The 26,986-nt window shown below is 40.0% G+C and overlaps 1 protein-coding gene across 29 annotated transcripts in view; it reads right to left on the bottom strand.

Annotated features, from left to right (window-relative positions):
* ZNF438 (zinc finger protein 438) overlaps positions 1–26,986 on the bottom strand; it is a 291,111-nt gene that overhangs the window by 129,397 nt on the left and 134,728 nt on the right. For 19 of the 29 annotated variants that reach the window (XM_073801764.1, XM_019933566.3, XM_073801758.1 and 16 more), the window contains 2 exons: positions 16,976–17,043; positions 3,961–4,044 (listed from right to left, as the gene is read on the bottom strand). In XM_073801764.1, coding sequence (XP_073657865.1) covers positions 3,961–4,044; positions 16,976–17,012 — 121 coding nt within the window. In that variant the 5' untranslated portion in view covers positions 17,013–17,043. Of the gene's footprint in view, positions 1–3,960; positions 4,045–16,975; positions 17,044–23,911; positions 23,983–26,986 lie in introns of all 29 variants that reach the window. The other 10 variants (XR_012330457.1, XR_012330456.1, XR_012330458.1 and 7 more) reach the window with 3 other exon arrangements.

Genomic DNA, 26,986 nt, shown 5'->3' with positions numbered 1-26,986 from the left:
CAATAACTACAGGGGTTTTCTTTTCTTTTTCTTTTTAAAGAGGTTTGATCAATAGGAGTGTTTAGAGAAACTGCAAATGCCATGAAGTTTTTTAAAACACTGAGCTGTCTGATTGTGGGAAGGCTTTCTTGGCCACGTAGTTGCAACAGCGGTTTACTCCACGACACACTTACAAGGCCTCTGCCAGGTGGTGTGATCTAAACCCCGTCACCTGTCACCTACTGACTTACAGATTCCACAGAACTGTGCACTAAATGGTAAGTCGAAATTTCTACTGACATTCATCATTTCTGGAAATCCTGCGGAATTACCCGTAACACAGTTAGACCCACAGGACTCTGAGGCACTAAACATGGACTTTTCTAAACTGAAAACATAAAAGCCTCACTCAGTAAAATTAATTTTTGCACAGTTCTACAATGCAAATACTTAGCATTAGGATTTTAAATGTGGACTGTTTTTAATATGTTAAGCATATTGAACAATTATTTTGAAGAGTGACATTTACAGTTGGTGAGAATTTGATCTAACTGTGGATTAAAGGAAAACGAGGAGGCAATGAGTCCTTATTATGGTCTAGAATCTATGCTGGTCTTTTAATTGAATCCTTATGCAAACTCTGCAAATAAACATTATTGTCCCCTTTTACAGATGAGGCAAAAAGAGGCTTGAGGAAGTTAATTACATGCCAAAATCCACACAACCCAGGTCCGTCCCATTCCAATGCAAAGCAGTGACCTTCCTTCCTCTCCTTCATCCTCCCCTCAAAAGGGGGAAAATTCTTTACAAAATTGCCCTAATTAGCTCCAAAATATAATTTTTATCTCTGGATTTTAAGGAGAAGAAAAAAATTTGAAATAGCGATGGCTTGTCATATCTCCAAACTTCAATTACCATCAAATGATTCTTTCCAACAGCCCACTTATTAGAGAACTGATGAAAAGGTAATAGTCACCTGAAGGTAAAAGCAGATATTCAAAGCTGAGTTTCCCACTTCCTATCCACAGGGTTCTGACAAACCCAGAAAGGCGGCCAGGTATCTGTCCGGAGAAAGCACCGTGTGCGTCCCCCTCCATCTCCTCCAGAGCCCGGGGCTGGTGCGTGTCAGCTGCCCTGCCAGGCGGCGGATGGAAGCCGAGGGCCCAGTGGCACCGCGCGCCCGCATCTGAGCCAGCCCCCTCTAACTGTGCCACAACGTGGCCCCGCACACCGTGTTAAGAGACAGGAACACGGGGCGGGTGACTGTCCAAGAGCCGCAAGCAGCTCACTTCCCGATTCCCACCGGCATGAACCGAGGCCCGCAGCGCTGCTTCTGAACAGAGTTCTTCCCACCCGACCATTGGCTGGTTCGGGCACGGCTGCCCCTCATTCCACCTGCGGGGACCCGAGGGCCCGCGGCTAAGCCGGAGCGGAGGTGGAGAGAGGGGGCCCCCCGCTCTTGACGCAGTCCCTGGCTCCAGGCTCAGAGCGAAAGTGTTGCCAAGTCTTGGCCACGAAAGAGCCAAAACTTTTAGGACTTGTTTAGGTTTTAACGTTATTGAACTGAAAAACCCTATCTTAAATTTTATTGGTTGGCATCCCTGTCCTCCCTCCCACTTGGCTTTCCAATAATAAGTTCCAGTTGGGGTTCAAACTGTTTCCCAGGATGGTCTCTGGTTAGAACAAGCATGGTAAAACCCCGGAGAAATCTGAGATGAAAGAAACGTCTCAGAACACAAGGCAGCTCAACTTAATTCTGTTGAAAAACCTACAAACACGTGGAGCCATCGCCCACCCGTTCCCCCGCATGTCCCGGCTCTGCGGCGCCATCTACAGGGCTGTACTGAGTGCTGGCGGGAGAGATGGTACCGTAAAGCGCGCTGGCAACACAGGCACACGGGTGCTTTGTTTCCAAGGACTCGGGAAGCCAAGCATCACTCCAGTCCACACATCTACGGCACTCAGCCCGCGTAGAGTCATCCTACTAGGAGCCCAAGTTCAGGAAATCTGACACTGTACAAAGGAAGCGAGCATGTTCCCAATTTACGTGTCAGGTGCTGTGCAAAATACTTCGCGCGCGTTATGTCCTTTAATCCCCACAACGCGCTGGGTCAGGAGTTACTGTTATGTGCATTTTACAGATGAAGATTTTGCAGCCAGCGGGTAACAGGCTGGAACTCAAGCCTTGGCCCGCGTGACTCCAAAGGCTCTTCCCAGGTCTACCTGCTGCCTGGAAGCTATTACGCATGGTGACAGTCACCATCACAGTCTCTAGTGGTAAGATCACGGGTTTGGGGGTTCAGACAGATGTGGGTTCAACTCCTGTCTCTGTCTCGTGGTTTGGGAGAGTCACTCAGCCTGAATGTTCCCCTTTATGAAATGGGCATGATAGTATCTGGTCGCTGTCAGGATTAACTGAAGAAAGTACGCATTAAACGTGCCAGGGTAGTGCTTACCACATGTTAGATTCTCAGCAGTTTCCTACCTTCTCTTGCCAAGAAGTACGAAGCTCCTGACATTTATTTTTGGTGGGAGGAAAAAACGCACAAATCTTGACCGTGAATCATACAGCAGCAGCACTGAACCCTTAAACGGGTATTTCTTTTTTAAGAGGTAAATCAAGGAAAGCGGGAGGAAATAACTATTACTTGTGAACGATGCTCCCCATAAACCTGGAAAGCACTTCTCTCTGACAGCTCACTTGTTACATCTGATCCAGCCTATCAGGCTCTCTTCCCCTGCCCCGCCCCCCAATTTTTGCATCCAGTTGACAAAGTGCTAAGCAGATGAATGAACAGTTCTAGTGAATAGGAGTGAACATACGTGCATTGTAAAGGGCTGTTTTCTGGGGACACCCTCTCCTCTTTTGTTTATACTGAGCATTGATGCTAACTGCTGTTGTTCTCCAGCTTAGCAGGGGACAAAACTCCCCTGGTGGCCCTTCAGGGGATGGGGGTAAGCCCAGGTCTCAGGGGTCCTGGGAGGGACGGGGTCTAGAGTGGGACTAGCGACTCTGGCCACATCTCAGGAGGACAGTGAGAGCAATGGCCACGGGGTTTCTCAATTCGGAAGAGAAAATATGGGGACTCTCAGAGGGTGGGTCAGGGCAACCAGAACTTTGACAGCACTTATAGATTTCAGTATGCTGCGGTGGTGGTGGGGGATCATTAAGAAGTAAGTTTAAGATAGCTTGTTTATAGAAAGAAAAGTCTAGCATCCAAAGAGGGTCTGTAGCCCATAAAATTGAACAAATTAGATATGTGAATATGTCACGAAGCATGGGGAAACAAGCACTCTTTATGAACAAATTTAAAAGCCAGTTACCTAAAACATTAACGGCAATAAAAGAAAAAAATTACACAATGTGGTTTTTGTTCAATTCTAGTAGCTAATTATTCTTTTTGGGTCATATAATTAATGTCCCAAATGAAAATTTAAAAAGTACTACATTTAAAATACTTTTTAATAATGCTCAATTTCAGTGAATTTCTCCTTCATTTTAATTAAGCCCCCTGTATCAGTCCTCATTTCTGGGAGGAATTACTTTTAATTTCAAGTGCTTCTGATGAAAAACAGTTGAAAACTATGATATATTCTTACTTTTAATGCATCGGGAAAGATGAAGTTATTTATCGTTTTGGAAAAAAAAAAAAAAACCCCGAAAAACCCTGTAATGTGAGCAAGATTTTATTCACTATTACACAGCAGTCAACTTGGTATCTTTACCCAAATCTAAGAATGACTGAGTAGCGCCAGAATTTGACTAAGAGCTAACGATCTATGAGGAACGCAAAGCAAGCCAGAGGGATGCTTTGTTAAGCCCATCCGCCCGTTATGCTTTTTGCTGTTAATATTGCTAGGATTGTGAACGTTCAGGTGAGTCACACAGCGGAAACCGAGAAGGCCTTGCTAACTGGACCGCATCAAGGTGAAAGCAGCACATCACTTCGTTGGACACTCTAACTCCCATAGGACAAATACCTGTGCGCGCTGTCTTTCCAGGAGATGCCGACTTCTTCTGAGTCAGCTGTTTCTCAACAGGACTGGTGAGCAGGGAAACACCTCCTGCAAAAGGGCTTTAGTGAGCTACATAAACGTCTCAGGGCAAGAAATCTTCCACCACCGAGTCAAAAATGGACCCCTTCTGTTTACACCTTATATTTCAATATCGGTTGGAACAGTTACATATCTGGGATGACAGTTGGTGAAGAAAACCTTTTCCTTAGTGGGATGAACGGAAAGACAAGGTTTCAACATCAGAACACGCAGTCAGCTGGAACGACTAAACTAGGACAGTGCAGAAAGTTCTTGCTTTTGGTCAAAATACCATGATTATGAAACTAGAGTGGTAAAGATCACAATGTTTCAACAGCAGGATAGTTAAAAGCAAGGGACTGGAATCACAAAGATATTCTTATTTTTATACCATAATTTCAAAAGTAGATTTGCTGTATATATATAGAACAGACATCTTTAAAGAATGTGCAAACTGCATTTTAAAAAATGAAATAATGGTTCCACTGCTTTATGGCAGAGTTGTACAGATATTTTATCTTCACAACTCACACTGATTTAGGACATTTTTGTTTTTTTCTGGATCTTTCTGTACCTCAGCTTGTATGTCAAACAGTTCATGATTTGTAAGTACCAATGTCCAGCACCGCGTATCTCTTTGTTACGTGGATAATTATTCCCTAAAACTCCTGCTTGCTGAATCTTCACCGTTCCTCACTTCTTCAATCAAGGTACATCTTACCTTAACACAGAGACCACCTATGATACTGACACTTGGAAGAAAATAAAGAGAAAGAAAAGGAAGGACCAGGCACTGCTGGCACCAAGGTCCCGGGCTTGTGGGAGTTATTCCCGTGGGGCTGACCAGTCCGGACCTCCGTGAGCTAACCCCCATACACTGTACAGATTCTGAGGTACAAAACCACGAAGACCTCGGAGTGTGAAAGCTGTGGGACCAATCTGGACTCCTTTCCTTTTGAATTCTGCCCGGCTTCTCCTCCATCAATATCTTTATTGTTCTTTGGATGACAACTACAGACCTGGCTGAAGGAAACATTCACTCTCGTCCACAGGTTAGGAACATGTAAGCGTTAACTCCCCATTTTCTCCAAGGGGATGGAGTGATGACACAGTCCACCTGCGTTCTCTTTTCCCCGAGGCTCTGCACGTACATAGGTATGTGTACTTAGGTAAATACTCCTGGTCCTGGAGTTGGCTTCCTGCCTGATCATCCCTGGATACTCCCGGCATGCCGTGCGTCTTTCCACAGTGCTTACCCCGCCTGGTTCCCCTACTTCCCCCATGCTTTCCACTCCCACTGCCTGCTGCCTGGTGCTGGAGAAATCCAACCACTGTGAACACTGGACAACATCATAAATGTCAGGTTTCCAGTCTGAGGCTGCAGACTGATTCCACAGTCAGTTTCTTGTCCTAGCAGACTCCCTTCAGTCCCTCACTGGGACCAGCCCAGGTTTCTCCCACTGCTTGTCTGAGGCCCCACCCCTCTGCCCCACCCTACCCTTCCCCCATGGCTCTCTCTCTTGTCAGTGATTTTTGGCATTGACCTTGCAATGAACTGAGTATTTGTGCCTTCCCTCCCCACCCCCAAATTCACATATTGAAATGCTAACCTCCAGTGTAATGGTATTAGGAGTTAATCAGGTCACGAGGGTGGAGCCCTCATGAGTGGGATTGGTGCCCTTATAAGAGGGACCCCAGAGACTTCTCTTCCTCTCTCTCTGCTACAGGAGCGTACACTGAGAAGATGGCAGCCTGCCGCCCAGAAGAGGGCTCTCACCAGAACCTGACCACGCTGGCACCTGATCTTGGACTTTCAGCCTCTAAACTTGAGAAATAAATTTCTGTTGTTTGGAAGCCACTCGGTCCGTGGTACTTTGTTTTAGCAGCTTCAAGTGACTGACACTTGGTGCGGAAGAGAGAGGTCACTGGCCCTGCTTCCTATTTCTAAACTCTCCTCTTTAATTATACAACACAAATATGGTTACTTTTTCCTGGGGTGGGGTCAGGAGGGCGAGGCCCTATTGCTCTAAATATATACCATATGCCCCGAGTCCTAAAGCACGAAAAGGTAAGAAGATGTGTATCTCAGAATCAGGAAATGGGGTGTTCCCAACACCTGCTGCGCCCACACTTGTCTCCAGGCCCCTCCGCTGCCTCTGGGCTCCTACACCATCAGCGAGCCCCGGGCGTTCAGGAGGCCTTCCGGACCATCCCACCTGAAGGCTGTGCTCCACCCCAGGCGCTCAACTGTTTTCTTTAATTGTCCTTCACAGCACTTATGTTTATAATGAGGTTATATCACCTGTCTCCTCCCACTAGAATGTAAGCTCCAAGGAAGCAGGGGCTGGCTTTGTTCACTGCCAGGACCTCGGTCCCTAGTCCCTGTCTGGTACGTGGCCATCAGGCAATACGCTATTCACTAAATGAGTGACCTGATAGCTCTCGGCTGTATTGTCTTGCTTTCTCTTGTGCTTTTGCTGGACAAGAAACTATACAAACAAACCCAACAACCATAAATAATCCTTGGGCTTTCTCTCCTCTTCAAGCTACTGCCCTACCTCCTTTCTTTTCTTTGTGAGAAAATTTACCATAGGTAGAGTATATGCTCCCCGTTTCTACTTATTAACTCTATCTTTCCTCATCCTAAACCCTTAAACCCCCTTGTGAAGGACTAAAATGTCCCTCCGTCAAGAGTCAGATTCGGTGCTTAAGTTATGATCTCACTTCATCCTCCACCCGCTCTCGATAGTAACATCTCTGGGCCACGGATGCAGGAACTGAAACTTCCTGGCGAGGTCACAAGCTGGTAGGTGAGAGATGGGTGTGAACCCACTCTGGCCCCAAAGCTGCTCTCCTTCCGTTCCAACACACTGAACTTAAGGAAGGGGTTTGGCGATGACTCTGTTTATATTGTCGGTCTCCTCCAGTGGCTGTGAGTGCCACACCAACCATCTCGACGCTGGGAAAATGAAGATCCTTTTGACTAACCTTTTCCAATCAGAGTGTAACCCTCAGGAGAGAGCGCACGCTTCCTTTTCCTGACAGGAGTCTACAGCATGGCTACTGGAGACTCACAGGAGATTTAAGATTTTAAGGAAATTAACACAGAGGGAGTCCCTTCACAGTGCCCTAGTGCTTAAAAGCCAGGCTTCTTCCGTGGTGGCCTTCCTCTTCTTTTTTTTTTAAATTTTTTTATTGAAATACAGTTTATTTACAATGTTGTGTTAGTTTCAGGTGTACAGCAAAGTGATTCAGTTATATGTATACATGTATATCTATTCTCTTCTAGATTCTTTTCTGTTATAGGTTGTTATAGGTTATTGAGTAGAGTTCCCTGTGCTATACAGTAGGTACTTGTTGGTTTTATATATAGTCGTGTGTATATTTTAATCCCAAACTCCATGGTGTCCTTTCACAGAGCTTCTGATGAACAAACCCTCTAGGCCTATGTCAAAATGTAACTTTTTTAAAGCATCAATTACACAATCAATTTAATAACACTTTTAGGTACCGACTTAAAGAGGTTTTTTATGATGAGCAAAAATGAAAGGAAAAAAATCATTACTAAGGTCTTTTATAATTTCAGTTATAATATAAATTTCCCAGATGTTTTTCAAATCCTATTGCTCTTGCTTCTAAAACTGAGGTCAATGAAGAACATTAGGACTGAATGAAGAAGTGTGAAAATGCTGAAAGAATTTCTAAATTCCTCATGTGGTACGTCCTGCCCCTTTAGTCACCTTGACAGAGCATCTGAGAATTTTCCTTTTTTGGGTGGTGAGGGGGAAGCTCCTCGGGGTAAACGAGACGAGTTGCATTACATGCAAGAAAGAGAACAGAGGCCTGGCTTTGGTTCTTTCACTTACTACTGGAGTGAGCCTGCGCGAGATCATCTTTCCTGGCCTTAAGTTTCTCTTTTTACCAAGGGAGGATTAGACTAGAGCACGGTTTCTCAAAGTATGGTCTGCCAACCTGGGGAGGGTCCTCACACTCTCTTTTCATACTCGTAATAAGACGTCACTTGCCTTTTCTACCCTGTCGGCCTCTGCACATGTTGCATTGATGGAGCAAAGGACCTAACTGGATAAAAGTGAACTCAGGCAGTGACAGCAAACTGTCCAAGCAGCCACATCCTTTGCCACCATACTCCCTCAGCAGAACAAAAACGCAGGATAAAATTTCAGTTTTCTTAAACCTTGATCCTTACGGGCCTTTTAAAAATTCTGTACGATGACACAGTTCATCCCCCCCAGAGCACTTCCGCTGCTCATTGAGGCATGACGGTGGCCACGAGGAACAGTGCTCATGTGATGGTCTGAAGCTGGACTAGCTGCTCTTCATGGAATAACCATCTTGACTTGAAAGAACATCTGACACACATATGTTGAGAGAACATATTCAGACCTGGGTACCTCGCAGACATTTTCTCAGACGTGAATGAACGAGCCTTGTCATTACAAGAAGAAACATCTGGCAGTACCCATGGCCAATGATAAAAATCATTCTTTCGAGCAGCATTAGAATGTTGGAAAACTTGAATCCATCATCAGGATATTGAAGCTTCCCTAGACTTAGTGATTTTTCAGGTAAGACTGCTGGTTATTTTAACAAATATGATTTTTAAAATATTGTATAAAATGACATATATAGAAGATCTGCGTAACTCAGTGAACTGTTTTCTAATACACATTGCATGATGGACCTAAATGTAACAGAATACAAGAAGTACACTGACACGGTTTCAAATTTCACATTACAACTAAACTTTAAGCTGCTACCTGACTCGTTTAAACTCAGGTATAGTTATCTGACACATTTTGATGTAGTAGCAAAGAAAATTATCCACAATTATCTGAAAAGGCTATTAAAATACTCCCTCCCTTTCCAGTGACTGTAAAGCTGGATTTTCTTCAAATACTTCAACATAAACAATATAGCACAACATACTGAATGCAGGACCAGATAGGAGACTCCTACCATTTTCAGTGAAGCCAGATTTTAAAGATTTGCAAAAAACATAAATCAATGCTAGTCTTCTCACGAATTTTTTTGCTTTGGAAAATATAGCCAATTACACAAAATATGTTATTTATGTTAAGCTGTAGTGAGATTACTGTTATTTTAAAATGAATTCACAAACACATATTTTTTCAGTTTATAATCTCAAATATGGTAAATCCCATTTGACACTACTGACATAAAAAAATCTTCTTTGAGTCCTCAATAGTTTTTAAGAGCGTAAAGGGGCCTGAAACTAAAATGTTTGAGAACTGCTGACTACATGAAACCTAGTTCAAGCTCTTTCAAGATTCTGATTTTTTGTGTGTGTATGTGAATGAGAATAGAAAATAAAATCTGGAAATGTCTTGCTTTTGGGTGATAAGTTTTTGTTTCCTTCACGCTTTTCCCTCGTGAGAATATAATACGGCAGATCCATGAGACAGAGTTGTGAAAATGAAGTGTTTAAAGGTAATTTATCCTAATAAAAATATAAATTATAATTAAATATCACTAGTTGGAAATGTTAGAATACAGCTTAAATAAAAAAATTTTTTGACAAAAATATTATAAATGTTAATGCTTTGAAATTTATTTTACTCAATTTATATTCATGGAACATCTTATAACATATTTAAACTAATGACATTTGCATTTTTTCTCCAATTTTAAGAAATATCATCACAAGATTCTCTTAGTAGTATTAGAATTTTTGAAAAAAACAGAGCACTGTTTTCCTTTCAGAACTTTTAGCAAAATGCATTCAAAATCATTTAAAGTTACTTTATCAAAACCAAAATAATAACTTGCTGTTTCTAATATAAGTTGGACATTGGAATTTCTGTAAATGTTTTTAGGGTTTCGGTGCCAATTAATTTAAAGACAAGATGTTCATTCAAAGCATGACTAGACTTACAAATTTCCATTCCTATTAGTAGTAGACTTTTACAAACATAAAATGCCTAGCCTGTACTTCTGGCTTGCATAACATCTAAATACCGCTGTCGAAATTCTTTCCTTTATCCCCACTCAGCTTATCACACCAACTATCTGCATAAATAAAGATGTAAGCACCTGCTATATGGCAAATGGTCTTGGGGGCAGATGCTCCCATCCTTGTGTTCATGTTGCTGGGGCCGCATACATTATCTGAACAGATGTATACAATCTGAAAATGTTGGGTCCCACGGTGAGATGTCTCCAACTGCTTCCTATCAAAGTACATAAATGCTGTTTGCACCTGCATTTATGTTAATGATAGAAAGGCAGCAGGGGTTCTGACAAAGTGAGATGTGATGCTATGAAATACATTTACATGGTTAATTGGAGTTTCTGACAGACTCTGCTGCCGAGTGGCTACAGTGACACTGATACAGGCCAGAGGAGATGATCCGGTGAGTAGCCTGCTTTTTAAGCAGTGGAAATCAGGCTATTTCAAACAACAGAGATACTCATAAACCGAATTTACTAAAAAGGATATTCCAGACTCTAGCATTTTATCTCAAATAGGAGAATAACTCCCAATACGAGGTCTACCTGATAAGGTTTAGGCCACCCGAGTCATTTCCATTTTGTTCTACAAGGAAATTTCTGTAGGTATGTGTGTGTTTTCCATTTGTACTTCTGTCAACAGCATAACATATTAATACAGCAGGTTATTACATTGGAAAGTTCCAATTTCCAACGTTAAGGAGTTAACCAAAACCAGCTTGAAAATGTCAATTTGTACTTGGTCTGCAACATAAAATGGTACCAAAAGCCCAAGAACAGCACTTACACCGCTAGTTAAGATCAAAATGTTTCCATATGAATGTCACGTATTTAGAAACATAATACTTTGGTAAAACATAGGGAATGCCCCTCCGCGCCTTTAATGAGGTCACAACGCCACCTTAACCGCTAAGTGCAAAGCAACAAGTCACAGTGCTTCTCCCTGCTACTGTGCATTAAATGTGAGCGCTGAGGAGCCAGAGTTCACAGCGAGAGTTGTCTTTGTAGCTTTACTGACCTAAGAACTTGTGGTCACTTTCAAATAATACACTTATTACCTGATTAACGTGACACCGATCATATCAACTTTACACAAAGTTATTATACCTGCGTCCCGAAAGCACTTTTATTCTGTAACTGACTCTGAGATTTGTATTGCGCTCTACGAATGTACAAAGTGCATTCATACATGGTTGCGCCTCACTCGCGGATTCTGTATTTGTGCATTCACCTGCCTGCACCCCCAAATCCACACTGGTGGCACTGTCGTGGTCATGTGTAGACATGCACAGGCAAAAAGTGTGTGTCATGTTCCTAGCAGTAGTTGATGCTCTGCCTTGTTGCAGCTCCCATACTGTAAACAAGTGTCCCTTCTGCAGTCTATTTAGCGCCACATTTAAAAAACTTTTTTCCTTTTTGTTAGTGATTTCACTGTTTAAAACAGCCCTCGAGCATAGTGCTGATATGCTGTGCAGTGTTCCTAAGCATTAGAAGAGTCTGATGTGCCTCATGGAAAAAAATACGTGTGTTCGACAAGCTTTGTTCAGGCATGAGTTATAATGCTGCGTCTGTGAGGCCAATTAATGTCAAGGAATCAACAAGATACATTCAGTGAGGTGTCTTTAAACAGAAACACACATAAAGCCAGGGTTTGTGTTGATAGCTGACGAAAATGACCAAAGGCTCACAGGAAACCTAACCCTGCATTTCCTGTAGGAGCCATGGTGCAGTATTAGCTAATCCAGTGTTTGTGGTGACTTTACAGAATGTGACGGCTGCAAGTGACGAGAATCAACAGTACCTTATCTCATTGGACTGTGTCAGGGCAAAATTAACATCCCCATTCGAAAGATGAAAGGACTGAGGCTCACAGATTTAGCCAAGATCACAGAGCCTAGAAAGAAGGGCAGAAGAATAACCAGAGCTCAGCTGTCCAGCTCTTAGCTTGGTGTTCTTTCCCCAGACTGAGAGGGCTGCGGAGGGCAAAAGACAGGAAAGGAGCTCGGGAAGCATCTCCAATACCATGTTCGAAGGGTGAAACTTTAGTTAGATAACAAGACAATAAGCCATTCTTAGGCTGAGTCCTCATAAAAGGTCAACTCCTGCTTGGAGAGACAGCCCAGTTTTATTCATTGACACTGAGCTATAAGCGAGTAGAGCTTAGTTTGGTTTTCCTTTTTCCCCCTTTGCTCCTTGCTCATTGCCCCTCCAAAGGCAATAAATATTTGCTAAGTGAACACATAGACTTGACAACTTCAGCTTGGTGTTTCATAAAAAAACAAAGATTAAAATCTTTTCATAGCACCTGAGTAATATGTTTTTTTTAAGTGTTTGAGAGTTTAAAGCACTTTTAACAAAATTTAATATGTATTTGAGAAACCACTACATGCCAGGATGCTTTAAAGCTCGCCAAAAACAGAAAATTCATTAAAAAGTTTACATAAAGAACCCAACTGATACTAAGAGTCTAAAATAAGTAGGATCATTTTCCTAAACTTAAAAAAAAAGAACATTATTAACTACCTACCCCAAGTGTTCCTTGAGTTCAAAAATTCTATATTCACTAATACGAAAATGTTTATTTCTGTAAGATGTAAGTACAGCTTTTTATGTCTCTAAGACATAAGAATATATTTTTAGGCTGTGCCATGATTATTTTTAAAGTATTTCACCGAATCAGAAAATCTAGGTTTTTTTCTTCTTTTTTATCACAGCTCCAAATCTGAATTCACATGAAAGACAGTAATGGCTATTGGCTTCACAGTTAAATAATGCACAGGTTTTGAAGACTAGTAGGCATGGTACAGAGCGCGTTTAGCTAACTGCAGTGTTCCTGAAGGGGGTCATTAAGACCCACTACTTCTTACTCGAAAGAAGTAAGATGCCTCCAAGCATCTGCCATTTCCTCAGCGTCATCTATTCTTGCTCTCACTGGACAGAAACATCTCTCACAATTTGATAACTACGTTTAAACTATACACATGTTATGACAGAGCCAAGGAAAGTGTCAGAAGACCTCTAAGACCTTTCTACTCACAGCACACTGGCCTAGGAAATGGCAAAGCTGAATTGCGAAGCTGGCGAGTATCTAAGAGGTTTGAATGGCTCCAGCAAAACAGACTCTCCCGGGACCTAAGACTCTTTTCTGACCAATGAACAGTGGGACTTGTGTTAATTAACTGTGTGGGGACTTGACACTCATCCTGCCCTCTCCAAGGTGCTCACTTCAATCCTTAACTGGCACAACTACAGTCAACTTCTTCCTGGCACATAACGAACATAAACTGTCCCTCTAACAGAACCATTTGGCAAGGCTGCTCACTTGTGTGTTTCCTCATCTGGCAAGTAAATCAATGCCTTTGCGTTTTCAGTCACTCTGGTGGTTTTCTTTCCTTCAACAAATTTAAAGTGGAAGTTACGGCTGTAGTTGGCCTTATCAGGTTGTTTTCATGCCCTTTTTTTTTTTTTCCAAAACATGGTTTATCACTTGCTACAATTTGCTGTTTTCCAACACAGAATACATGTCCTTACATTTTTATTAGCTTATCATTTGAAAATACCAAACAAAAAAAAGAAAGTTATGGGAAAACCATAAACCCTATCTCTAAATCCTGAATGCGTGAGAAGATAGAAAATTGTAACAAAATAAGTCTGATGAACTTCTGGAGATTCTATAAGTAACACTTTTACACAGAAAGGGATAATAACAACACTATTATAATGGAAAGCTTTTAATATACTACAAATTATCTGAGTGATGTTACAATGTTAATTTCTTTATCCAAAATTAGGAAACATTTAAATAGAAGGCACTGGAATTTCTAACTAGTTTCCTCTAGTTCTTTCCTAGCTTTAATCCACATCCTGCGGGCCCTAAACCCCACCTGACTGACTTCTACACTTGTGCTCACATCCTGAGCAAACGCTACCTCCTGTCGTGTTTCCTGACCAGCCTCAAACTTCTGGCTCAACCAACCGTTCTCCAAGTACGTCACACTCAGGTCTAGTACAGCATTTGTCATGCTTTATTCTGGTTAATTACACACATGTCTGCTGTTCTACTAGGATTTTGTGTCTTGTAAGAGCGCAGGCTTCTGTCTGATTTATCTTTGGATCCCTCACAACATCGGGCATAGTTCCTGGTAAGTACTGTCTTGGTGATCATTAAATCTGCTTGCACTGTATGAAATTTTGTTAGAAGATAGTGTCATACATGATGCCATGGATTTTCTTAAGCTCCACAACTCTGCTGTGATGTCCTACCTGAATTTCATACGTTAACGTGTATAATGTGCGTGTGTGCGCCTGTGTGCATGCGCATGTGCTTACAAGTCTGAAATTTGAATGTACTGTAATTTATAGACAGCCATCAATAGTTCATTACATAAATCACTCAGCATTTAATTAATGAATGACATGTGATCAGCAAACTTCTCATGTCCCATAAGTGATTATATTTGATGAAAGAAATGAAAACAAAATCATAATTTAAAAATCTGGCATTTTTCTTTGTTAAAAAATATGAATAGTAATCCAGGACACACAGAAAGCAATTGATAAATGAGTAAATTAATGAATAACCGGGCAATTCTTAGGCCTCATAGCTTTCCTTACTGATATAATTTCCCACGATACAAATTCTAATTTCTGCTTACTTTGGATTGAAATAGCTTTAAGTATTCATATATTTAATTAAGCACAATGTTTCATCAGAGAGGAAAAAGGGGGATGATCTAAAACTAGACTAGAATCTTCCTTATAAATGTATCGTATGACGCAGGGGACAAACAGTCTTGGACTTTGATGGCTCTAGCTTCAAATCTTGGCTCAGTCACTGAACTGGTTGGTGACCTTGGTTAAAAAAAAAAAACCCTAATCTCCCTGAACCACAGAAATAAAGATTATATTGAACATCGTGAACATTAAATAAAACAATGGCTGTCAAGTTGTAGGTAGAGTGACTATTACACTGAGGCCCTCGATTAACTGAGATCTTTTAGTTATTATATCTCTTTGTCTGTCAAATTCTGGGTTTGGGGCTTACACACCTTTGGTCCCAGGAAAGACTGATGCAGAGTTTGTGAGAGCTGCTGAATCCTCGCTAGGCGTGAGGGCATCTTCTACTTTGGTCAAGTCAACGGAGGTAATAACTAAGCTTACACAGCAGCTCAGAGAGGCAGACACAAAACCAAAACAAAGTAAACCCTGAGGAGAGCAAAGTAGGCAAGAGGTGTGAGTGGAGACAAGCTTTGCTTCCCTGTGTCAGCCAGAAACCCAGCAGCTCGTTGCTTAGTTACTCACCCTGACTCGTAACCTGCTAGAGCTGGGAAAGAACGGCAAGGAATCCTGGCTTCGCTAGTAAGAAACCCAGGCTTAGGGGCAAAATAACTGGTCTGGCGGCCCACAGCTGGCTGGGGCTATATCCGGGCCAGGGCCCAGCTTTCCTGACTCCCTCTTCCAAGCAGCCACACCTCTCCTCGCCTGCTCAGGGGACGGAGGTCAGGCCAGCTCGGACACTGATCGGCTACAAGTGCAGAGATCTCCCAGGGGACACGCACCGAAACGCTCACGGGCATGCACACTTCTAACTTCTAGCGAGGGCCTGCTCTCCCTGCCCGTCTGCCCCCGTCCGCTCTCTTGCCCTAGTGTCTGGGGCTAGGACGTGTGCGATTCTCAAGGGCTCTTACTCTCCCTCTGGCCACGGGCCTGGATGAGAAGCCAGCCGGGGGTCTGCTCTGCGTTCACTTCCCATGAGCGCCCCTGGATCACGCGTGGCCTTTGAAGGCGGCGAGGCATCCCCAGCAGGAGGCAGCCGTGCCCATCTTCCCGCGTGGGCCTCCACAGGCGGGCAGGGCCCACGTGTTAATAACCACCCCTGACAGCAAGAGCCGCCGTCACCTCATAAGGGCCCGCTCCGCGGGGAGTCGTGTGCGGAGTGATTTACAGCATTACCTCCTTCAACCCCCACATCACCTAGAGCGTAGGGCTTACTTTCTTCATTTTACGGATTTATAGATGAGAAAGTTAAGGTCAAGTGATGTACCCAAGGTTATGCACTGCAGGGGCAGAAATGACTTTCAGACACAGACGCCACGCTCTTCACAGTCATGCCACCACCTTTCATTTTGGCAGAGCAAACAAAGAGTGTTTTCTCCAGTTCAGGGGTCTTTAAAGCAAATGCCCTCCTTTCACGAACAGCTACACCTTCCACTAAGGAAGCCCAGTTTTGAATCATTTAAAGGCATTATTTTTCTCACACACACATCAAACCTTCTGTAGGGAAGAGAATCAGTAGAGGCCAGGGAAAGACTTGAATTCCTCTTAAAGGTTAGACTTTGCCGTTTATACTGAGGAAAATTTAGTTATTCTTTATTCAGAAATGACTCTACCTCCACCTTAAACGGCTTTCCTGAAAGGTCCAGGAGCTCTTGCTAAAAAAAAAAAAACCCATGATCTTCTTTTTAAAAATTCATATGGAGGGGAAAGTTTCTTTTATGTTTCTTTTTGTTAAATGGGTATATGGGAAGAAATAGGTCAAAAATGTATAAGCGAACATCCTCTCTCTCTCTACATGCGTGTTGTGTGTGCATACGTGTGCAAGAATATATATACTGTATACATCCTTCTCACTAGAACACCTGTCACTCTGCTTCGTTAAAGCCAACGCTCTGTAACTTCATCTGGCATCTGTTAGCGCCAGCTAAATGACCAGCTGAGGTGCTGGCGTCCGTGAGTTTTACGTGGGATGAGACGGGCTGCCCTCAGTAAAGGGGACGTCGTCTGATAAACCAGGAATCCACAGACACTCAAGTCATTTACCAAAAGAAATCAACTTTCGTATGTAATTGGAGTTTTGGTTCTTAGTTCCAGGAAATAAGTCACCTTATGGTTGGAGGACAGTGACGTTAAATGCATTTGTTAAAACTCTTTACGACACACACATTACCGGTTTCCCTGGCATGGCTTATCTTACCTTGATCTTTTGGTGGTACTGATGAAGCACTCTGCATTATGATGTCTTTGACTTGAACAACAATTTGCCTAAAAATAACCAAGCACAAATAATAATTAGAAAATAATTGAGATGCCATGTTAACACAAACGAAAAATATAAATTACAAGCTTTTTATTTATAACTATATGAGTAATAAAGAATGGACTGAACTATTGGGAAACTGAAGTTTTTATTTTCCTTCTAGTTTTTATACAGACAGGCTTTCACTGAATGCACTGGTGTGGGCTTGGAGAGGAGCAATGACACACTGAGAGGGCCCTGTATCTGCCTCTCTGCCCTCGTAGGGTCAGGGAAATGTGCAAGTAGGCAGTTAAGGTTCCCTAAAAATGCCCTGCCTGATAATTATGTTTTATAGATTCTGCTTAAGAAATAACTAAAATGTTTAACAATATAAGTAAAGGCAGTATAACTGCAATATAATCATTTGATGAAACATAATTCAGTCATTAAAATGCAATTTTGAAGATTCCGTCGCAACATGGAAAATGGTGATGATACGATGTACCAGATGCACACACCAAATGACAGACACACGAGGATGACAACTACACAAAAAACGAAGGCACAGAAAAATGCAAGACAGGAAATACGTTAATATGGATATTAGCCTTGTTCTTGGTGGTATAATTACAGGTGTTTCCCCTTCCATTTTAGCTACTTTCCAAATTCTCTAGAATACGGGGTTCCATATTAATAAACTATTTGAATGTATAAGACAATTAAAGTCCTTGAAAAAATACAGGTAAATATTTTTGTAAGCCTTCAAACACGGAAGTGTTTCTAAGCACGACGCCAAAGACAGAAGCCATTAAGGTAAAGACTGATGAATTTTTCCATTGAAAATTTTAAATGTTTTTAAAATAGAAAACTAGGTAAAATAAAAGGGCATGACTTCTGCTTCCAGCCAAGACTGAACAACAGAGACCAGGTTTGCCCTCCTTCCTGAAACAACCAAGACACAGACAAAATACACAAAACAATATTTCGAAACACTGGACCTTAGGTGACAAAAGACTGATCTTTGAGAGACAGGAAACAAATGAGGAGAACGCTATCATCTACAGTGCAGGAAGGGAGAAAGCGGGTGGAAATTCCCAGAGTAATGAAGAAAAGAGCTGGAGAGAGAGAGAGAGAGAGAGAGAGAGAGAGAGAGAGCGCGCGCAATGAATAGGGTCCCATCAAGTATTCACAGGAATACTGTCTGTTCTTACAAGTCAGACTGAAAAAACTCCTAATTCACAGAACACTGGGTACAGTACAAAGAATAATCTTGCTTTAATAAAGGGGAAGAACTGGTCCTACATCAAACATTTCTTTGGTTTCACAAAACAAATCTTAAAGCAAGACCTAAAAGGATCAAAGCGTTTCCAAGTGTCTCACCTGTGTATTTAGAACACGGCTCAAGAATATTTATAGAAAGACAGAAATATCCATCACCCAAGAAAGTAAAAGCCAGAGTGTCTGACAGCTAATAAAGAAGCGTAAGCAATACAGAGAGGCAGGAAATATGAGCCGTAGAGTAGAAAATAATAAAAACTGACCCTGAACTGACACAGATGTTAGGATTAGCAGACAAGATCATTAGATGTGTAACTGTATTTCATATGTTCAAAAAGTTTAGACAGGAAAGACATAAAAAAAGACCCAAATAAAATTTCCAAAGATGTAAACTACAATATATAAGGTAAAAAAATACACTGGATAGGATTATCAGCATATTAGGCATGTCGTAAGAAAATACTAGTGAACTTGCAGGCATAGCAATAGAGACTACCCAAAATGAAACTCAGGAAGAAGAGAGCAAAAGAAAAATGAACAGATCACCAGTGGGCTCTAGGACAACTTTAAGCAGTCTAGTATATCAGTAACTGGAGAAGAGAGAGATGGAAAGTCAGAAAAATTATTTTAAGAAAATAGTGGCAGAAACTTCCAAATTGGAGTAAAGCTATGAACAGATCCAAAAAGCTCAAAAAACTTAAAGCATAAGAAACATGAAAACTACACCAAAGCATATCATGACCAAGTGGCTCAAAACGAGTGAAAAAAGGAAAGATTTAAAGTGAGGCAATGCAAGTAAGAAGACATTAGGGCAGCATCTTTAAAGTACTTGAAGAAAAAAAGATCTGTAATTTAGAATTCTATGTTCACAGAAAGTATCTTTCAAAAATAAAGGAGAAATAAAGGCATTTTTGTATACACAAAAGCCAAAGGAATTCATCACAAGCCCACCCGCACTACAGGAATGTTAAATGATGCCCTTTAAGTAGAAGGAACATGATATTAGATTAAAATATAGATCTATATACAGAAAGGAAGATTTCAACACTAGAAATCAGAACTACATGATAAGCATGTAAGGCTTTTTTCTTAATAAAATCTCTTTAAAATATAATGGTTTAAATAAAAATAATTAACACTGCATTGTGGGGTTTATAACATATGTAAAAATAAAATGTATGAGAATTTCAGGACAAATGTAGAGAGGGGAGAAATGTAAATATACTATTGTAAGGTTCTTTAGACTACAGGTGAAGTGGTATAGTATCACTGGAAGCTAGATTATAAGTTAAACATGTATATTATACACCCCAAAGCAACAACTAAAATCACGAAACAGAATTTTATCTAATACGCCAACAACAAAAAGATGGAATCATAAATATACTCAGTTTTCAAGGGAAAACAGGAAAAGAGAACAAAGAATAGGTAGAATAAATGGAAAACAAAAAGCAAGATGATAGATTAAAACCTAAACATATCAATAATCATATTAAACATAAATGATCTAAATATCCCAATTAAAAGATAGATTGGACAAAAAAGCAAGACCCAACTACATGCTGCCTGTAAGAAAGGCACTTTAAATATAAGGACACAAACAGATTACAAGTAAAAGAATGGAAAAAGATATATCATGTTAGCACTAGTCAAAAGAAAGGTGGTGTGGCTATATTAGTATCAGAAAAAGCAGATTATAGAGCAAAGAATGTTACCAGGCATAACGAAGGTCATTTCATAATTACAAAAGGACAACTCATCAAAAGGCTACAAAACTCCTAAATGTTTATGTCCCTACTAACTGAGCTTCAAAATACATAAAGCAAGAACTGATAGAACTGCAAGGAGAAATAGAGAATAATTAATAACCAATAATCGATAAAAGAAGCAGACAGAAAATCATTAAGGACTCTGGAGATTTGAATGACGCTATAAACCAATTTTACCTAATTGACATTTATAGAACATTCCACCCAATACAACAGAATACACATTGTTTTCAAGTGCACACGAAGTATTTATTAAGGCACCATATTCTGGGTCATAAAAACAAGGCTCAATACACTTAAGAGGATTCAAGTCATAATGTATATTCTCTGAGCACAACGGAATAAAAGTAGAAGCCAAAATCACAGAAATGTATCTGGAAAGTCTCCAAATACTTGTTAACTAAATCACACACCTATAAATAACCTATGGATCAAAGAAGAAACCAAAAAGAAAATTAGAGTGTGTTTTGAACTGAATGAAATGCAAACATAACATACCAAAATTTGTATGATTCCATTAAAGCAGTACCCAGGGGGTAATTTAGAGCACTAAAAGCATCTATATTAGAAAAGAAGGTAGGTCTCAAGCCTCAGTTTCCACCTTAAAAAATAAAAAAATAGTACAATTAACCCAAAGTAAGTAGAAGAAAGGAAATAAGAGATCAGAGAAAAAATAAGTGAAATGGACAACAGAAAAATAGCTAAAATCAATTAGATCAAAAGCAGATTCTTTGAGAATATATAAAACTGATAAACTTTTAGCTCAACTGATCAGGAGAAAGAAGACACAAATGACCAGTATCAGGAATGAGAGAGGTGTCATCACTACAGACTACCACTATTAAAAAGACGTAAGGGGGCTTCCCCAGTGGCGCGGTGGTTGAGAGTACGCCTGCCGATGCAGGGGTTGCGGGTTCGTGCCCCGGTCCGGGAAGATCCCACATGCCACAGAGCGGCTGGGCCCGTGAGCCATGGCCGCTGAGCCTGCGTGTCCGGAGCCTGCGCTCCGCAACAGGAGAGGCCACAACAGTGAGAGACCCACGTAGCGTCAAAAAAAAAGAAAAAAAAAAGACATAAGGGTCCATTACAAACAACATTTTGACAATAAATTTGATAATTTAAATAAAATGAACAGTTACCCTGAAAGACACAAACTACCAAAGCTCACTCAAAAAGTGAGCCCTTATGTTTTCAAAGAAATTGAACGTTTAGTTAAAAATCTTCCCTTAAGGAACTCTAGGCCCAAATGGTTTCTTTGGTGAATTGTACTGAATATTTAAGAAAGAAATAAAACCAATTAATTAATACCAATTATACACAAAAATAATATTTAAGGAAGAAATAATACCAATAATACACAAATTCTTCCAGAAAACTGAAAAGGAGGGAATTCTAAGTATCTAATTCTATGAGGCCAGCATTATCCAGAATCCAAAATCACTCAAGAAGCCACTGGAAGGAAACCTCCGGACAATATCCCTCATTAACAGAAATGCAAAAATTATAAACAAGATGTTAGTAAATCAAATCCAACAATATTAACACATCCTGACCATGTAGGGTTATCCCAGGAATGTACACGTATTTAATATTCAAAATCAATGTAATTCACCATATTAACAAAGTAAAAAAAGAAAAACTATGCGATCATCTCAATAGATGCAGAAAATGCATGTGACAAAATCCAACATTCATTCCTTTAAAAAAAAATCTTTTAGAAAAGTAAGAATAGAAGGAAACTTCCCCAACTTGGTAAAGGACATCTATGAAAAAACCTATGGCTAACATCATGCCAATAGAGAAGAAGTGAATGCTTTCCCTCTAAGTTTACAACTAAGAGAAGGATATCTACTCTCACCAATATTGTATTGGAAGTTCTAGCCAATGCAGTAAAGCAGAAAATGAATAAAATGCATCTTCACTGGAAAACAAGACATAAACTGTATTTGCAGATGGCGTGATTATCTACATAGAAAATTCAATGGAATCTATAAATATAACTAAGTGAGTTTAACAAGGTTAAAGAATACAAGATCAATATATAAAAATCAATTACATTTCATACACTAGTAACAATCAGAAATGAAACAATAAATCAGAAATTAAAATGCTATTTGTAACAACATCAAAAATATGAAATAAGGGTCAATCTGAAAAAAAGATGTGAAACACTGAAAACTACAAAACAATGATGAGAGAAATTTTTAAGGACGTAAATAAATGGAGAGATATACCATGTTCACAGGTCAGAAGACTCAATATTGTTAAAATGGTAATTCTCTGCAAACAGAGTTATAGATTCAATGGAATCTTAATCAAAATCCCAATAGACGTTTTGTAGAAGTTAACCAACTTATTCTTAAATTCACATGGAAATGCAAAGAACCCAGAATAGCCAAAATCATTTTTAACAATAAGACAAACAGATAATACTCTTTTAATTTCAAGACTTATTAGAGAGTCCAGAAATAAACCCATACATATGTGACCAACTGATTTTTCATGAAGGTACAGAGGGCAATCAGTAGAGAAAAGATAGTCACTTCAACAAATGGTGCTTGGACTATTGGATATCCATACACAAACAACAACAAAACTTTCAGATATACCTCATACCACATACAAATCCAAAGGGCAACATACACCTGAATGTAAAACCTAAAACTACAAAACTTCTAAAACGCTATGGCTTTTCATCATGTGAATACATCTTAGATAGGACATCTAAAGCATAATCCACAAAATGACTAATAAGTTGGACTCCAAAATTAAAAACTTCTGCTCTTTAAAAAACGATTAATGAAGGAAAAGACAAGCTGCAGAGTGAAAGAAAATAATTGCAAATAATAAATATGTAAAGACACTATATCCAGAATAAAGTACTCTCAAAACTCAATAATAAAAAAAAAACATGCAATTTAAAAAAACAGGCAAAAGATCTGAAGAGATACTTCATCAAAAAAGATATGGCTTGCAAACAGGGACATAAAAAGGTGCTCAACATCCTTAGTTATTACAGAAATGTAAGTTAAAACCACAAATGTAAGTGAAAGTCACACACCTATTAGAATGGCTAAAATAGAAAAAACCACAACAACACTATACCGAGGCGTTGGCAAGGACGTAGAGGAAGTGGAAGTCTTTCACACTGCTGGTGGTAATGTGAAATGGTACAATTACTTTGAAAAATAGTTTGGCGTTTTCTTCATAAGTTAAAGATACACCTATCATATGATCCAGGCAATTCCTTCCCACTTATCCAAGAGAAAAGAAAGCATATGTACAAAGAATGTTCACAGCGGCTTTATTGATAGTAGCCCCAAACCAGAAACAACCCAAATGTTCATCAACAGGTGAGCCGTTAAACCAACTGTGGTATATCCATTCAACATAACACTCCTCAGCAATGTAAAGGAGTAAATTATTGATCCACACTACAATATGGATGAATCTGCGAAAACATCATGCTGTATGAAAGGAGCCAGATAAAGAAAGGGTACATATTTTATGCCCTCATTTTTATAAGTGTTTAGAAAATGCAAATTGTAGGAATGAAAAGCTGATTAATAGTTGCCTGAGCACAGGAAGACAGAGAGTTGGGAGGAAGGGCCTACAGCTGGGCACGACGAACATATATCCACCTATTAGTGAGAAGAATACATTCACTACCTTGATTGTGGTGACGGCTTCATGGGTGTTACATACATATAGCAAAACATACCGCATCGCAGTTTAAATACATGTAATTTATTGTATGCCAATTACACCTTAATAGAGCTGTCAAAAATTAAGGCAAATATTGGGAAAAAATGGAAAATTTACAATAGATATATAGTCACCCACTTACTCATTTAACAAACAGTCTTCGAGGTGCAACTATGCAAGGATATGGTAGAAATGGTCCTTGCACTCTCAGGTCTGTTATAAACAAATTAATAAGAATGAGAAAGCACTCCATAAAACTTGCAGATTTATATAAGTCAAACTAGTAAATCATTAGAATGTCCAGCCTTACTAATAACCAAATAAACATAAATTTCAAAAAAAAAATTTAGATTTCTTTCCCTAAAAAATGGCAAAAATAAAAAAAGACAAAGCAATGCATGCTTGGAAAAAGTCTACAGAGCGGTGCATGCAAAGCGTTTGGGGGGTATTTTTGCAGGATGCACCCTGAGCCTTAAAGTTCTGCATTCCTTTTCATCTAGAGCTTCCTTCCACCTCAGAAAATCATGATACTGTGCAAAGCTATGTACTACCATCTTCACTAGCATCATCCGCATTATCTTTCTAAATTCTTCAGGCTACCATTGAAGATATACACCAAGTCAATTAGGATATATTTTTATAATGAAACTATTACAGACACTGTTTCTTAAAATATTTAAAAAGTTGAAAAATGTTTGCCGCACATTTTTATATGAGAGGAGCTGGTTACTGTACCACTCTGTAACCAACTTAGGAGAAACTGCCACATGTTAAAAGTGGCTATCTCTCTGAGTGAGGAATTAAACTGTTATTTAACTTTCCTTCTTATGCTTATGGACATATTGCTATGTTTCCCCAATGAACAAGTACTATCTCTGCAATTGAAAAAAAGCAAAACAAAAATCAACTTTTTATTTTAATTGCTTTGGAATGTTATATTAGATAAGCATTACCAGTAAAATAATCTCAACTGTACACCCCCAATATCTTGGTACTTAAAGTAGAAAATTCACTCAAATGGAGTCTGTTATCTTCTTCTGCCACATAAAGCATGACTGTATTTAATTCCACTGTAATTATGAAAAACAAAAGGGCAATAAATACACCTAATGCGTATTAAAGAAAACACCTGAGTAATCACAATATCTCACCTTCTGATTGGGCTGGAAGTAAAAGGCCATTATATACATGTTCTACAGGGAAGATGCATTAAAAAGTCATGTAAGATGTATTAGCATTTTTCAAATATCACACAAGCAAAGTCAGCGGGCATCCTGACTCAAGGTACTATGAAACAGCATTTAGCAGCCACTGTGTCCTTCACAGTCTAGAGAATCTCTGATCATTATAACCTGGCTTTTCCTACTTAAATGCTGAAAAGTACATTAAGTAGAAAAACCTATTGGAAAGGAACAAAAATTAAAGAACACAATGAGTGAATACTATCGATTATAGCAAGACTTAATATGCTTTATAAATCACTCATACGGTTACTTTTAATTTTAGTTTATATGTCACATTTAAACAGAGTTGATTAAAAATGAAAATTTAAAAATGGAAATTAGGTGAATTGGTTACTTGAGAAGTGACAACTTGATGGTGCTGGAAATGGAAATCTTCTAGTTGAGGAAACCTAAGGCACACCTTGCCTTGTCTTTGCTATGCTGCCTTGACAAGTTTCCTAAAAACACACCTAGATAAAGAATCTTACAGAATAAATGAAAACTGTTTGCTCTATGCTCAATAAGCTTCTTACCATTAACCCAGAGTGTGAGTAGGCGTTTAAGTGCGTGCTCTTGTGTGTGGACGTAGGCACCATCCAGAGAGCTACAATGTGGATGTTACTCGAGATTATTAAGGGAACTTAATACTAACTGATTAGTATTAGGGAATTATTTCTAGGGAACTATTTCCTAAAGAATAAACACTGTCATTCAGATAAGTGCCATAATATAATGCAATTGGTCAGAAAAACTTGAAACATGAAAACATTTAAAAAGGTAATAAAGTCTCTAGGTGTCTAACTATGGGTCATTTGTAACAGGCTCTTCTTTATATATGAAGATAACGCTACTAACCTATTGATTGGGAAGCTGTTCTTCTCCCAGGCCTTCCTTCAGTTTTGATTCTATGGTGATCTCGTGGCTCTGGACTTTAAAGCATTGCACAGGGACTGTCCCACAGATTTTAGGTTTGAGGCTAGAGCCAGAGTTGGTGAATCTACAGAAGACACCTGCCCCTCCACTGTATTCTACACTATAGCTCTTCTGCACTGAGTATTTGCTATGGGCTGGACCTACAAAGTAATTCTCTCACACACACACACACACACACACACACACAAAATCTTCTTATCCTCACCAGGGAATCAGCACTGTCCTCGTCTTTACGGTCAAGAAACTGAGGCCCAAGGAAATTAAGTAACGTGCTCAAGGTCACTTGGACGAGCCAGAACCAATTCTCCAAGTGTGTCAGGTCCCTAAATTCATATACACGCTCCTGCACCGCTACGTTCAGTCTCCCTTCCCCTCCATCTTTCCTCCATTTTTCTGTCTCATGAACACCTGTACAAGTGTGTACCAAGTCAATGGAAATGGAGAGAGAAGGTTTGTTGCTGGAAACTAGAATTAAAGGAAAATCAGTGAAACAAAGAATGGGAATGAAGTAATAGGGAAAAAGTGATTTAGAGAAGCTGGGAAGGGAGTGAACCTGGGAAATGAGAGAATTCAGGGGAAAGCAATAGTCATCTTGAAATATTTGAAGGGAAGTTACATGGAGGAAAGAGTCGAGCGACACTAGGTAACTCCAGTGGGCAGTAGTCAGACCAGGAAGGGAGACAAGTTACAAGGAAGCAAACCTCAGCCGGACGCGAGGAAGCAGCTTCTTATGACTATTGACGTTCAACTCTGACGCCCACTCCATTACCTGCTATTTGAAATGCTGAACTCTGTCACTGAAAACGTTGAAGGAGAAGCTGATTTAAGCCTTTTTTGTCCAGCCCTAAGAACCGCTCATCGTATACTTCAGCACCATGGCAGGAAAGGCCTCAGAAAGGCTGCATAACCCCAGACATCGTATGAGTGAAAAAGCCACCTTTCTTTTACTGTAATAAGGAAATAGTCATAACACAGAGAGGGAAAGAAAGGAACTGCCTGAATGAACTTGTACCTATGAAGTATTCGATGATGCTCTGTTCTTTTATAAACCTGGGTATTGT

This window comes from Tursiops truncatus, chromosome 2, assembly GCF_011762595.2.
Source record: "Tursiops truncatus isolate mTurTru1 chromosome 2, mTurTru1.mat.Y, whole genome shotgun sequence".
NCBI lineage: Eukaryota > Metazoa > Chordata > Mammalia > Artiodactyla > Delphinidae > Tursiops > Tursiops truncatus.
This window is presented reverse-complemented; position numbering and strand designations above follow the sequence as displayed.